We start from the raw sequence: 15,995 nt of genomic DNA, 5'->3' as shown, positions 1-15,995 counted from the left end.
ATTTCTTTTTGTACTAAACTGAACCAAACAGCGTCTCAGAAAACTGCTTTGCTCCAAAATGTCAGAAACAACAAAGAAAAATAACAAAACAGCAGCTGGAAATGACAAAATAACTGAAAACGTCACAAAACGGTGGCTGAAAACGACTGAAAACGACAGAAACAAGCAGCTTGTTAGTAGCTTGTTAGCAGATTGCTAGCAGCTCATTAGCAGGTCATTAGTAGCTTGTTAGGAGCTTGTTAGTAGCTTGTTAGTAGCTTGTTAGCAGTTTGTTAGTAGCTTGTTAGCAGCTTGTTAGTAGCTTGTTAGCAGCTTGTTAGGAGCTTGTTAGTAGCTTGTTAGTACCTTGTTAGCAGCTTGTTAGGAGCTTGTTAGTAGCTTGTTAGTACCTTGTTAGCAGTTTGTTAGCAGCTTGTTAGGAGCTTGTTAGTAGCTTGTTAGTAGCTTGTTAGCAGTTTGTTAGCAGCTTGTTAGCAGCTTGTTAGCAGCTTGTTAGTAGCTTGTTAGCAGCTTGTTAGTAGCTTGTTAGTAGCTTGTTAGCAGCTTGTTAGTAGCTTGTTAGCAGCTTGTTTGCGGCTTGTTAGTAGCTCGTTAGCAGCTTGTTAGCAGCTTGTTAGCGGCTTGTTAACAACTGAAAACGACAGAAAAGAGAAATAAGAAAAACAACTGAAAACGACAGAAAGGCCATCGTTTTTTTTAATTCAACATTTTGTGACAATTTCAGTCACTGTTTTCTGTAATTTTTAGTTCCTGTTTCCTGACGTTTCTAGACACTGTTTTCTAACACTGCAGTTTTCAGTTGTGATTTTCTGACATTTTCAGTCAGTTTTTTTTAATGTTTTTAGTAGCTACTTTCTTCTGTTTTTTGTGTTTTTTATTCAACATTTTGTGACAATTTCAGTCACTGTTTTCTGTAATTTTTAGTTCCTGTTTCCTGTCGTTCTAGATGCTGTTTTCTAACACTGCAGTTTTCAGTTGTGATTTTCTGACATTTTCAGTCACTGTTTTTGTACATTTTTAGGCAATTTGTGACGATTTCAGTAGCTGTTTTCTGACATTTTTAGTTGTTTTCTGTCATTTTCATTCAGAGTTTTGACATTTTCAGTCACAGTTTTTTGGTGTTTTAGTCGCTGTTCAACATTTTCTGATGATTTTGGTCACTGTTTTCTGTTATTTCCTTTGTTGTTTCTGACATTTTTCAGAATCCCAGCTTCCTGGTTGGTTCTTGTTCTGCTTGGAACCAGTTTTCTGATTTCTGTTTCACACAAATGTGAAAATTTAGAAACAGGAGAAAAAGTGGGAATTAAAAGAAGTAAAAAGCCGAACGTGAGCTCTTTAAATCCAGGCTGAGCTGCAGAGCTGGAATGAAATCCAGAACCCAGGATCCGTCCTTACATGGGCAGGAATCAGTCCGTCGCAGTGCCGCAGGACTTTAGATTCCTGAACGCAGTGATAATAAAGATGAGGACTCAGTCTGCAGGACTTTAGGTTCCTGGACGGACCGATAATAGATTTCACCTTCACATCCTCCAGAATCTTAAATCATGTTTCCTCTTTATTCACCAGCGATGCTACACATCCATGAAATCCAGCAGCTAGTTTCACTTTTAAACCGCAGAACGTTTCAGGTGCAGCTCTGCTTTATTAGTTTAAACACACGGCTGGTAGGAACACTGGCAAAAAGATCTATAGAAATACAAAAAAATATGTTAAAAAATTGTAAAAACAATAGAAAAATAACAGCAAATGTGAAATAAATGATATTTTTACTGTAAAATAGTTATGTTTTAGTGACAAATTTGTGACAATTTGCTTTTTGACATAAGGGATAATTTAAAAAAAAAAACTGCTAATACATATACTTTATATACATATACTTTATATATATGTATATATATATATATATATATATATATATATACATATATACACACATATATATATATATATATACATATATACACATATATACACACATATATATATATATATATACATATATATATCTAAATGTATTATTATTATTGTTATTTTATTTATTATTTTATATATTATATCTCAAATTGTGATTTACTGTAACTAGTAAAAAATTATTTACTATTTTTCTCCTTAGTGTACATATTTTTTTTAAAATGTAAAATGTAAAATAAAGTGATTTTAGCTGATTTAAAGACAGTAAAACTATTTACTTTTAATGATCTCGTATGTCAGAATACTAACAGTTGATGTGGACGTTATGCTCAGTTTTTGTGTAAATTAACATTTTTTTGGGTGATTTTTATGAAATATCTGCAATTCAGTTTTAATTCATCAAAAAAAATAAAATTGTAATTTGATGTAGCTGGTTAAAAAAAAATTCCCGTTTTTTAATCCTTTATTTTATAATTTTAAAAAACATCAATCGTTAATATCACGACATTTTAATATCTGTAAAATAATATTTTTTTCTGATTTAAATCAATCAAACGTCACAAAAGAATAAATGACCATTTATAAAATTACAGATTCTTAATGTTGACATTATTTACGTTTAAAATGTAAATTATTAAAATTTTCTGTGATTATCTGTAATTTAACTAAACAAGAAAAAGCTGTAAAATCACTGAATAGTTCAAATAAATTCCAGCTAAAAGTTATTTATATTTTTACAGTGTATATTAAATAAAATACATTTACTATTGATTATTTATTATTATATTATTTTAGCTCCTGAACAAATCTAAAAAAAATAATAAACTAGAGTCAAAGAAAATAAGTTTCAAATGACTCCAGGTGCTGCAGATGTTTTACTACAAGTTAGAGGGAAAAGAAGTTTTACTCCAAAGTACACACAGTACACAAAGTACATTTACTCTGCAAAAGTACTCTGACCCAGAACACACACTAAGAAGTACACAAACACACACTATGAAGTATAAACACACTATGAAGTCTAAATAGACACTATGAAGTACAAACACACACTATGAAGTATAAATACACACTATGAAGTACAAACACACACTATGAAGTACAAACACACGCTTTGAAGTACAAACACACAGTATGAAGTACAAACACACACTATGAAGTACACAAACACACACTATGAAGTATAAATACACACTACGAAGTACAAACACACACTATGAAGTACAAACACACACTATGAAGTATAAATACACACTATGAAGTACAAACACACACTATGAAATACACAGACACACTATGAAGTACACAAACACACATTATAGAGTATAAATACACACTATGAAGTACACAAACACACACTATGAAGTATAAACACACTATGAAGTCTAAATAGACACTATGAAGTACAAACACACACTATGAAGTATAAATACACACTATGAAGTACAAACACACACTATGAAGTACAAACACACGCTTTGAAGTACAAACACACAGTATGAAGTACAAACACACACTATGAAGTACACAAACACACACTATGAAGTATAAATACACACTACGAAGTACAAACACACACTATGAAGTACAAACACACACTATGAAGTATAAATACACACTATGAAGTACAAACACACACTATGAAATACACAAACACACTATGAAGTACACAAACACACATTATAGAGTATAAATACACACTATGAAGTACACAAACACACACTATGAAGTATAAACACACACTATGAAGTACACAAACACACACTATAGAGTATAAATACACACTATAGGTTATAAACACACACTATAGAGTACTACTACACACTATGAAGTAGTGATCTCAGTAGAACCGTGTCCTCAGCTCTGACTTACTCCAGGTGTTTCTTGTTTTCTGCTGCAGCTGCAACACAAACCGGATCCAAAGTAAACGTGAAATAAATCCTTTAGAAATCCCTCATGCTCAGAGATCCGTCCTCTCAGTGAGATCTGCAGCGATCTGCAGCGATCTGCACGTTCTGCTGTTGCATGTTATTCCATCAGAGAGAAGCAGGAGGAGGAGTCAGGAACCTCCCAGTTTGGTTCTGAAATACAACCATCCTGCTGAGGGGGTCTCAACTAAAGCCTCCATGTCCACTATAGAGTTTATAAAGTCCATAAAGTCCACATTTATCATCAGTCTGGAGTTTCTCCTAGAACTCTAAATTTATGATGGAACCATTGAAACATGAATCTTTATCACTAAAAACAATCATTTTGGTTCTTTCATAGATTATTAAAGGTCTTCTGGGTCATAAATACACAAACAGCAACTTGGATTATCAGTTTTGTTGATGTAGAAAGTTGTGTTGATTTAATTTATTTAGTTTCGTGACCTCTTAACTCCTCCTGAGTGATTCCAGTCAACTACAGCTGCTGACTCCTCTGATCCAGTTTAAATAGAACCATTAGATCCACTCATTAGACTCAAACACTACAGAGGGAAAGTCTGAGGAGCTCAGCAAAGATCTGAAGAAGAAAATCATTGACTTGAACTCAAAAGTTGCCCAAGTTGTTGCAAAAATTGCCCAAAATTGACTCAAAACAGCCTAAACTGACTGAAGAGACACCTACACGAACATAAATTCACTCAACAATTGTCCAAAGTGACTAAAAACCTGTCTACAATTATTAAAAACCTGCCCAAACCGGTGCAAAAATTGACCAAATTACCTCAAAAATTGCCCAAATTGACTCAAAAATAGTCCAAAGTGGCTGGAAAAATGTTTAAAAATATTCAGAAGTTGCCTGAGATGATGGAAAAATGGTCCAAATTGACTGAAACTTGGACTAAAATTAATAAAAACATTTGCCCAAATCGACCAAAGCTGTCAAATTGAGTAAAAATGGTCCAAACTGACTGATGGAGACAGCTACATTGACTCATAAATTCACTCAGCATGAGCTGAGAGGATCCATGAAGAAGGAAGTTCTTCCTCTTGTTCTGGACCAGGACTGGTTTTAGATGGTCTTGGACTATTTTAGGAGTAGTTTAGGTTTGGGTTTAGTTAGGTTTTACGCCTTTTTTAAAAAATGTTTTTTATGACCAGTCAAGGACCGGTTTCAGACTGCATCTTGGCCAGTTTTTGGACTTTTTTTAGGAGTAGTTTAGGTTTGGTTTTGGTTCCAATATTGTACTGGTTTTTGACTGGTTTAAGACTGGTTTCAGACTGTCTTGGGTGGGTCTTGGTCTTTTTTAGGAGTAACTGAGGTTTAGTTTTGGTCCCAGTTTTGCACAGGTTTTGGACTTTGTTCAGACTAGTTTACTGCTGGTTAAGGACTGTATTTTGGCCAGTTTATGGACTGGTTGTTGACTTTTTTAGGACTGGTCCCAGACTGTTTCTAAAACGGGTTTTGGTTTTGGATTGTTTTCAAACCGTATTTGGACTGGTTTATTACTGGTTTTTATGACTGTTAGGGACTGGTTTCAGACTGCATCTTGGCCAGTTTTTGGACTTTTTTTTGGAGTAGTTCAGGTTTGGTTTTGGTCCCGATTTTGCACTTTTGATAATCTTTTTTAGGACTGGTTTCAGACTGCCTTCTGCAGGGTCTTGGACTTTTTAAGGAGTAATGGTTTTTGGTTCCAGTTTTGTACTGGTTTTTGACTTTTTCGGACTAGTCTACTTGTGGTTAAGGACTGGTTTTAGACCGTCGTGAAAGGTCTTACACTTTTAAAACCCCAAGAACACCAAACCTACCATCAAGCATGGTGGTGGCAGTATCATGCTCTGTAGAACTGGAGCTTTCCACAAAGTAAATGGAATAATGAAGAAGGATGATCACCTCCATGTTCTTCAGGAAAACCTAAAATCATCAGCAGAAGGTTGATCTTGGACACAGTTGGATGTTTCAACCAGACAATGAGCCCAAACACACATCAGACGTGGTAAAGAAATGGTTCCATCAGGCTAGAATGAAGGTTCTAGACTGGTCTCCCCAAAGTCCAGACTTAGACCCATCAAGAACCTGAAGAACCAAGTCTGAAAAACCACTAATTTAGTGGAACAGCACCAATTCTGGTGCAGTTCCACTAAATTTGTTGTCTGTCTGTCTCAGATTTGAGTCAGTTAAATTGATAGTATAATGATACCACCACCTCCAGGCTTGACAGTAGGTATAGAGTCCAGAGGAGTCGAAGATAAACCAGAAGATTGAAACCAGAAGAACCCAACTGACGAGAAAATGGACAGATTTCACAAAATTTTAACATTTCTGTTTGTATATTTATATTTTTTAATATCTTTAATAAACGTGTAAAGGAACCAAACTAATGGTTGTGTGTTTGTGTGTCTGGTTGTGTTTGTTTGTGTGTGTTTGTGTGTCTGGTTGTGTTTGTTTTTGTGTGTCTGGTTGTGTTTGTTTTTGTGTGTTTGTGTGTCTGGTTGTGTTTGTGTGTCTGGTTGTGTTTGTTTTTGTGTGTCTGGTTGTGTTTGTTTTTGTGTGTTTGTGTGTCTGGTTGTGTTTGTGTGTCTGGTTGTGTTTATTTGTGTATGTCGGGTTGTGTCTGGTTGTGTCTGGTGTTTGTGTGTCCTCAGGTCCAGTGTGGGTTTCGTCTGGTTGTGTCTGGTTGTGTGTGTTTGTGTGTCTGGTTGTGTGTGTTTGTGTGTCTGGTTGTGTGTGTGTTTGTGTGTCTGGTTGTGTCTGGCTGTGTCTGTTTGTGTGTGTTTGTGTGTCTGGTTGTGTCTGGTTGTGTGTGTGTGTGTTTGTGTTTCTGATTGTGTCTGGTTGTGTGTGTGTTTCTGATTGTGTGTGTGTTTGTGTGTCCTCAGGTCCAGTGTGGGTTTCGTCTGGTTGTGTGTGGTTGTGTGTCTGGTTGTGTGTGTGTTTGTGCTTCTGGTTGTGTGTGTGTTTGTGCTTCTGGTTGTGTGTGTGTTTGTGTGTCTGGTTGTGTGTGTGTTTGTGTGTCTGGTTGTGTGTATGTGTGTTGGTGTGTCTGATTGTGTGTGTGTTTGTGTGTCTGGTTGTGTGTGTGTTTGTGTTTCTAGTTGTGTGTGTGTTTGTGTGTCTGGTTGTGTGCGTGTTTGTGTGTCTGGTTGTGTTTGTTTGTGTGTGTTTGTGTGTCCTCAGGTCCAGTGTGTGTTTGTGTGTCTGGTTGTGTCTGTGTGTGTTTGTGTGTCTGGTTGTGTGTGTGTGTGTTTGTGTGTCTGGCTGTGTTTGTTTGTATGTGTGTTTGTGTGTCCTCAGTTCCAGTGTGGGTTTGTGTGTCCTCAGGTCCAGTGTGGGTTTCATCTGTTTTCACCGAGCTGCAGTTTTCCAGGTAACTTAACCCCTCTCAGGCTCCACCCCCATTCTGACCCGTCCCACCGGATTGGCCGTTGCTAGGCAGCAGCAGGCCGCCCCTTGTTATTGGCTGCAGACTGAAGGAGGAGGAAGGAGTAATGGAAAAGAAATGTGATGTAGAGGAGCAGAGGCCAGAACTGTAGGATTTATAGAGATCTGGAAATATTTTATAGAAAAATCATGACTGAAAAAACATGGATTTAGTTTTTTTATTTCATTTTACAGATACCAGATAGGTCATTAAATCCCAAAAAAAGTTCTATATTTTCTTTGACAATAGGTGCGCCAATAAAATCACAGTATTTTACTGTATTTAAATCTGCTATTTTAAAAGAATATTTTACTCATAACTGCTGCTATTTTCACTATTTCTACAGATTTTCATCACTTTTAACCTTTCTGCACCCTTTTTTTCTGTTTGTTTTGCAGTATTAATAATTGCTGTCCAAACATACATCATAATCCTCCAACATTCTGCAGCCTGAAATCAAACCTGCTTTCCAAGGACAGAAGGACACTCTGGCCCTGATTCCTGGACTAATTCTGTCACTCAGCTGGGACAGTTTCCTGTCTGCTGGGTCTGTTTGACCTCTGGAGGACACATTATTAGGTTCTCCTTCAGACCTGAACTACTTCCTGTTTACCTGAAGGCATCTCAACCCCAATCAACCAATCAGCTTCCTGCTCAACAACAATCTCCCTAAATCTGACCTTAGAACATTTCACTTTCAGCGCAAGTCTGACCTGTATGAAGCCAAACTAGCAGATAGAATAGTCATGATGCTGCCACCGTGTTTCATGTCATGATGCTGCTACCACCATGCTTCACATCATGATGCTGCCACCACCGTGCTTCACATCATGATGCCGCCACCACCGTGTTTCACGTCATGATGCCGCCACCGTGCTTCATGTCATGATGCTGCTACCACCTTGCTTCACATCATGATGGCGCCACCACCGTGCTTCACATCATGATTCCACCACCGTGCTTCACGTCATGATGCCGCCACCACCGTATTTCATGTCATGATGCTGCCACCACCGTGCTTCACATCATGATGCCGCCACCACCGTGCTTCACATCATGATGCTGCCACCACCATGCTTCACATCATGATGCTGCCACCACCGTGCTTCATATCATGATGCCGCCACCACCATGCTTCACATCATGATGCTGCCACCACCGTGCTTCACATCATGATGCTGCCACCACCGTGCTTCATATCATGATGCCGCCACCACCATGCTTCACAATGGGGATGATGTCCAGCAAACATATCATCTAGTCTAATGGACCTAAAGCTCCATCCTGGTCTCCTCAGACCAGGTGTCTTCAGTGTCCCCACATGTCTTCTGGTGAACTCTAGTCCAGATTTAAGCTTGGAGCTTTTTCCATCATAGTCTTTCTCTTTGTCTCCATAAAGCTTTGACTGGTGAAGAACAGACAACAGTTGTTGGATGAAAAGTCTGAAGCTGGAACTCCTTCAGAGGAATCACAGGAGTCTTGGTGGCCTCCCTCTCTAGTCTCTCAGGTCTTGAGGACGTCCTGCTCTAGTCAGATTTATTCATGTTCCATCTTCCTTCCATTCTTTAATGATGGATTTAACTGGACTCAGAGTCTTCAGGAACTTTAAATGTTCTTTTATCGTCCTGACTGATGCTTTTCAACAACCTTTCCTCAGAGTTTCTTGGTTCTTCAGTCTTCAAGGTGTAGTTCTATCCAAAAGCTCTGATCCACCAGAGACTGGACCTTCCAGATTCAGGAGTTTTTATTCTACAACCACTGACCTCAGATCATCCATTAATTACTGATGATTTCTCAATGAGTCCCTTTTTTAGATCTTTGTTTTTAATCGTCTTTACTTTGTATCCGTCCAAACCCAAATCTGATTAATCATAATTCAATGTTGAAAAGCAATAAAAGGGTCAAACTTCCTAAAGGTGGTGAATCTTTTTCATCTCTAAGAGGAAACACGTCAGCATCGTTTTCTTTTTTCTCGTCTTTCTAACCGAACATGTTGGATGTTTGTCAGCAGCCTCCATCAGCGAGCAGAACATTTGAGTGGGAGGTGACAAAGTGGGTGAAGAGTTTCAGCTGTGAGAGAATAAAGAGTCCAGGCTGAATCACAGTTAGTGATCAGGACTGGATGCTGGTTGGGTTCCATGAAACTGGAGATGATGTCAGGACTGTCACTGATTAGTTCTGAACGCGCAGAATGTAACCACATCCAGAGTGTGGAGTGATTTAATCTGAGCTGCTTCTCTCTGCGCTGGAACTCCAGTCCAACTGGGATTCGATGCGCTGGTTGCGTAATTGAAGTGGGCACTTAGATGCCAGCGAGACCCTGGAGCCAAACCTCCTCAGAAACCCTCCATCATGGCTGACTGAGCATCCAGTGTCCCAGTAAAGCTGAAGGACCACCGAGGCTGAATGCACGTCTGGAAACGTTAAATCTTAGCTGCTGTCAGACATAAATCTACGGATATTTGGTTTCTCAACACGAGCCGACGATGGAACAACAATCTTCAGAAATATGAAAACTCTTTCAACATCAGTCTGACCTGAAGTTTAACTCAATATTTTAGCTCCAAGATTTCAGCAGAATTTGATTTCAAAACCGTGAAACGCATCATTTGCTCTAAAATATCTGAAATATCCAGAAAAATAAGACTTTCCACATCATGATGCTGCCACCACCATGCTTCACATCATGATGATACCATGCTTCACATCATAATGCTGCCACCACCGTGCTTGACATTATAATGCCGCCACCACCGTACTTCATATTATGACACTGCCACCACCGTGCTTCACCTAATGACGCTGCCTCCACCATGCTTCACATAATGATGCTGCCTCCACAGTGCTTCACATCATGATGCTATGATGATCTATGCTTTCTAAAAATCCTCATCAATACAGCTTTTTGTTGCTCTTTAATGGGATAAAAACAGAAAAAAATGTAGATTATTGCTAAAAAAAAAAAAAAAAAAGGCAGACTGCAGTAAACTTTGTGGCAGGTGCATCATTGTGTGGGTTTTCCGAGGAGACTCACCTGGATTCTGGTACATTTAAACCATCTGTGGCTCATTAACTGAGTTTTAAATGATTCCTGCCTTCAGTGGGACGTTTAGATTTATTAATATGAACTGGAGGCTTCATGCAAACTGCTTTAATTAATTCGCCACTTTTACAAAATCTGCTTTAAATTTTTAAACACTTCTTTATTTGACACTTTGTCCTTAAATCTTTGAATCCGAATGTTTTTCTTTCATTTTTATCATTTTAAAGTTCCATTTAAACCACTTTGAATCGCGTGTATGTGTGAAACATAGAATAAAAACTAACCTCCTTGTTCATTGTTTGGTGGAGCTTCAGTCCTGATTTACGTTAATCTTTAAATCCTCTATAGGCCAACTTAACCTGCTCACTACTTTATAGTTTTTAGCGGGTGTTTTTCCACAGAAAAACATTAAAAAGGAAAAAAAAATCCTCCTGATGCATGTTCTTATTTTACTGCACAACTAAATTCTCATCTTGTTTATAACATCCATCCATCCATTCATTATCTATACACCGCTTAATCCTCACTAGGGTCGCGGGGGGGGCTGGAGCCTATCCCAGCTGACTCAGGCGAAGGCAGGGGACACCCTAGACAGGTCACCAGTCTGTCGCAGGGCTACATACAAAGACAAACAAGCACTCACACATTCACACCTACGGACAATTTAGAATGATCAATTAACCTCAGCTTGTTTTTGGACTGTGGGAGGAAGCCGGAGTACCCGGAGAGAACCCACGCATGCACAGGGAGAACATGCAAACTCCATGCAGAAAGATCCTGGGAAAGCCGGGACGCGAACCAGGGACCTTCTTGCTGCAAGGCGAAAGTGCTAACCACTACACCACTGTGCAGCCCCCTTGTTTATAACATTTTTATTCAATTTATTTCATTTTTCTGCTCATATAATGTAAAAAGGAGCTCACAAACGTGCATTAATCTCCAAGAAAAACAGCGTTAAAGGTTTAAGGAAAGCTCAGAAAATCACATGCTGCAGCTCAGAGGAGAAAAATGTCAAACTTTTAACTTTAATGTGAGTAAAAATGAACTTTACTAAAACACAAACATCACAAACTGTTTCCAGTCTGACTTCCATGATGCTGAAACGTCTCCTCGATCTGAAACCATTAAAACTACAAGTGTTTTTCTGTGTTTTCTTCAGAGCAGAACTAACAAACAATAATCTGATTCACTTCTGGTCTTTTGAATAAAAAGCTGCAGCTTTAAGGAACACGTGGGTTGAAGAAGTCTGAAGCTCTGAAAGCAGGAAAATCTCCGAGGACAGAGACGAAGCAGACAGAATTATTTCACAGATCAGAGACGAGGAAGGAAACAGAACGTCTGTCAGACTGTAACAGGCTTCTGTTCAGAGGCGATGAGTAGAAACTCAAGAGGACACATTTAGTCCAACGTTAAGACTCCAAATATTTCTAAATTCTGATGTAGAGAAACTTCCCTGGAGTAAATTACTGTAAAAATGAACTCTAACAGCAGCAATGTGGTTTCACAAAATAAAAAACTGATAAAAACTGTTTTCAGAGCCAAAAATAAGAAGAACAACAGTAAAAAGACAGAAAACAACAGAAACGAGACAAAACTGTAAAAAACAACACACAAACACAAGACACTGTTTCCACGGTAACGTCTGTTCAGCGTCAGCAGACAGTATATTCTGTTATCAGCTGAAGGAAAACGTGGAGATAAACGGAGCTGAAGTCACTGATAGTCATTCTGTGAGAACTCAGTGAGATTAGAGTAGGTCAGCTGCTGGACCATCTGAGAACCTGATTAAACTTCCTGGGAAAGATCTTAAGCATCTCAAACTGACATCTCATAAACCAGTTAAACCAGTTTAAACCAATTAAACCTATTTAAACCACCAAATACACCACTTTAGCTAACAAATACGCCAGCTAACACTAACTAAACCAGTTTAAACCACCAAATACACCAGTTTAAACCAATGAAACCAGTTTAAACTACAAATTAAATCAGTTATACCAATTAAACCAGTTTAAACCATAAATTAAACCAGTTTAAACCAATTAAACCAGGTTAAACCACCAAATACACCAGTTTAAACCAATTATGTCCATTTTTTAGCTGAAATTTCAATATTTTCAGCATTTTTCACCCAGTGGAAACTCCCAATAAATCTTTCGTGAGTTAGAAATTGAACAAGATGCCACTTTAGACATATGTCTTCTAGTATACATCCTAGAGTCAAATACTAGCATTTACAACATGTTTTACTTTATTTGTCCATTTCATTTTATTTATTTCTACTAAAATGACGACTCCTCTCCTTCTTCTTCATAACATTTACATTTTAATTAAACATTTTTACCCTCTATTTTCTTTTAAGCTAAATTACAGAATACAGAATCACAGAAAAATAAGTTTTAATTGAACTGTAAATATTGTCCACATCAAAAATCTGTCTGTCTGTAAAATTCAATTTTTCACTGGATTTAAATCTGTTTAAATGTTGTAGTTTTACATATATTTCATATTTAGAAACAGTCAAACCAGAACAGTGAGCTGAAAAAGGCTAAAAGCTCGTCAGAGTGTTTATTTTCATATTAATATCATGTGATTAGAGGTTTATATTTATTCTTATTCACTGGGAGTTCCCTGAAAACAACAGATCTGCTTCAACCTGCTAACAATCATTATGGGTTCGGTCCCAACGCTGCCGTTTTAATCCTGAGAATAAAAACCTCCATCAATCACCACAACGTTCGGTTAATCCACCAACATGTCCAGACACGTCCTGCTTCACCGATCTCACACAAAAAAACGCTTTAACAAGAACAAACCCACTCAACAAAACCATCCAACACAAACCCTGCTGAGGTTTTTCCTTCAAAAACTGGATTGAAATGTAGTTTTAACTCTCAAAAGCAGGAATTCAAAATGTTAAACAAAGAGTTTGATGAACTTTTACAGCAGAAACGAAATATTTATGATTATATACACTCAATTATCTGTAGCACAGACAGAAAATCCAACAAGAAAACACAGAAACAAGCTTTTATTTGTCGCCTAAAATATCAGAAATAAGTTTTTACTGTTGGGAAACTTGAAAGTTTATGAAGAAAAAATCTGTTCTGAAGTTCTCCACCTGCTGCAACTTCACAAACTGAAATGTACCAGCTTAAACCAATTAAACCAGTTTAAACCACCAAACACACCAGTTTAAACCACAGAATACACCAGTTTAAACCACAGAATACACCAGTTTAATCCAATTAAACCAGTCTAAATCAATTAAACCAACAGATAAACCAGTTCAAACCATTTAAACCAGTTTAAACCACCAAATAAAGCAGCTTAAACCAAATAATACACCAGTTTGAACCACAAATTAAACCAGTTTTTGATTTTTGCACATTTTAACCCAAATTCAGTTAAATTTTATTTTGATTTATTTGGTAATTTGGTGCCATTTTCATGTTTTATCTCATTACAGCATCAAGTCTTCTGAGTTTAATGAACCTAAAGCATCTTTTTTCTGCCTGACATTGAGTTTCTTTAGACTTACTGAATCAAACTCCCCGTCCGACCTGCAAAAACATGCACTGCAGCAGCAATAAGGAATTCCAGACATGCATCAGCCTCTAAGGTGAACAAGAAGCTGCAGTGACTGAATTAAATCAATAAATACACCAGTTTAAACCAAAAATACACCAGTTTAAACTAACAAATTCACCAATTTAACCCAATGAAACCAGTTTAAACCACCAAATAGACCAGTTTAAACTAAAAATACACCAGTTTAACTCCAAAATACACCAGTTTCAACCAATTAAACCAGTTTAACCCCAAAATACACAATTTTAAAACAAAAATACACCAGTTTAAACTAAATACACCAGTTTGACCCCAAGAAACACCAGTTTAACTCAAAAAACACCAGTCTAACCCCAAAATACACCAGTTTAATCCAAAATACACCAATTTAACCGAAAAATACATAGGTTTAAACCAATGAAACCAGTTTAAATCACCAAATACACCACTTTAAACCAATTAAACCTATTCAAACCACCAAGTACACCAGTTTACATTTGGATAGTTTGCCTTATATAGTAATTTCTGCACATTTTAACCCAATATCAGTTAAATGTAATCATTTTTTCTTAGTTATTATGTGTTTTGGTGCCATGATGCTGCTATAAGAGTCTATTTCCATGTTTTTTCTCATTACGCCATCAATTTTATCAACCTAAAGCGTCTTTTTTTCTGCCTGACATTGAGTTTCTTCAGAATTATTGAACCAAACTCCCCATCCGACCTGCGGAAACATGCACTGCAGCAGCAATAAGGAATTCCAGACATGCATCAGCTGCAGTGACTCAACAGACTCCACTTTATTAGCCTCAAACCAATCCTGACTTTAACTGTTTTTCAGCTCTGCAGCAAAAAAAAGAAAGAAAAAAAAAGTTGATCAACACAAACAAAGAAATCACGGCAGCAAGAATTCAGGATCTGAAACAGAAGAAGAAGAAGAAGAAGAAGAAGAAGAAGATGCAGCAGCAGCAGCTCGGAGTCTGTATTTAATCCTGCAGGACGACGCAGAGGACGACCTGTTATGTAACAGAGTGCTGCAGCAGCACAAACGTCCAGCAACACGTCACTGCACGGACACACAAACTACAACACACACATTACAACACACACACACCTGTCAGACCTGCAGGAGTCCATTCAGAAACACTGCTGCACGTGTGCACACACAAACACACAAAGCAAACCCTCCTCAGTCTGCACCTGACAACCTGAGAAACCTGTACAGGTGAGATCTAACGCAACACCTGACATGAACATGAAGCTACTGAGGCTCAGAATCTCTTCAGAAAAACGCTAAAATGTGAAACAATAAACTGTGCAAAATGCAAAAAAAAATAAAGAAATGTCATAGAGAAATAATCCAAGGTGCAAAAATGATGAGCAACAAATTTAAACTCTAAATATTGTGTGTCTATATATGTGTGTGTTATTATACATATATATATATACACATGCATGCACACACACTTACCAGACTATACTACATGAACACCCATTAGCTGTACGTGGAGTTCAGCATGTTGGATCCTCATGCAGCCAAACATTTAATAAAAGTGAAATAAACAATAAATTACATCAACGTCACCTTTTCAGGAAATGCGCTCATTTTGTACAGAAGGCGAAACTCCAAATCTTCAAACGAGCCATTTAAACGCCTCCTGGTCTTATGACATCCGAGCCGAATTAATTCCGAGAGCCTCAAGAATTCCCTCAAACACTTAAACCGTTCCTACCGAGTCTCCTTCCGGTCCCGGTGGCCGCTCCGACCTCAAAACGCCGCATTTTCCAACGGAGTTCTGCGCTCCGGGCTGAGGCTGCAGATTCTGGGCTCGTCGCTGCTGCAGCGGGACGAGCTGCGGACTCACGCACGGAGCAGGTGCACGATAATGAGCGGCTGCACGCGCACTTACTATCACCCGAATCCCCCGCGTGTGCGTGGATTTATCCCCCGGGAGGGAGGGAGGGTCACCTGCGGAGCTTCACCTGGACAAGCGTCTCCGGAGCTCAGATGATCCGCTGCAGTCTGAGTCACGACACACACACACACGCACGCACGCACGCACGCACGCACGCACGCACGCACACACACACACACACACACACACACACACACGCACGCACGCA

At 38.3% G+C, this 15,995-nt stretch overlaps 2 protein-coding genes across 8 annotated transcripts in view; one reads left to right on the top strand and one right to left on the bottom strand.

Moving 5' to 3' along the window:
- Window positions 1–15,759, bottom strand: part of LOC111585880 (microtubule-associated tumor suppressor 1 homolog) — a 96,498-nt gene extending 80,739 nt beyond the window's left edge. For 5 of the 7 annotated variants that reach the window (XR_008601461.1, XM_055010095.1, XM_055010090.1 and 2 more), the window contains exon 1: window positions 3,784–3,923. The gene's annotated coding sequence lies outside the window, so the exon portion shown is untranslated. The other 2 variants (XM_055010092.1, XM_055010091.1) reach the window with 2 other exon arrangements.
- On the top strand, window positions 4,044–10,768 carry LOC129348769 (uncharacterized). The gene is made up of 2 exons (XM_055010102.1): window positions 4,044–7,204; window positions 7,657–10,768. Exons 1-2 carry the CDS (start codon window positions 6,218–6,220, stop codon window positions 7,660–7,662), a joined length of 993 nt encoding a protein of 330 aa, XP_054866077.1. The 5' UTR covers window positions 4,044–6,217; the 3' UTR covers window positions 7,663–10,768.
- Window positions 15,760–15,995: the final 236 nt, after the last annotated feature.

The sequence above is a fragment of the Amphiprion ocellaris genome, chromosome 4 (genome assembly GCF_022539595.1).
Source record: "Amphiprion ocellaris isolate individual 3 ecotype Okinawa chromosome 4, ASM2253959v1, whole genome shotgun sequence".
NCBI classification, from domain to species: Eukaryota; Metazoa; Chordata; class Actinopteri; family Pomacentridae; genus Amphiprion; species Amphiprion ocellaris.
The sequence above is the reverse complement of the archived record's forward strand: the minus strand, read 5'-3'. Positions and strand labels throughout refer to the sequence as shown.

Bases quoted from the DNA above. Each gene is read 5' to 3' on its own strand.
- LOC129348769 (XM_055010102.1), top strand. From the start codon at position 6,218: ATGGTTGTGTGTTTGTGTGTCTGGTTGTGTTTGTTTGTGTGTGTTTGT.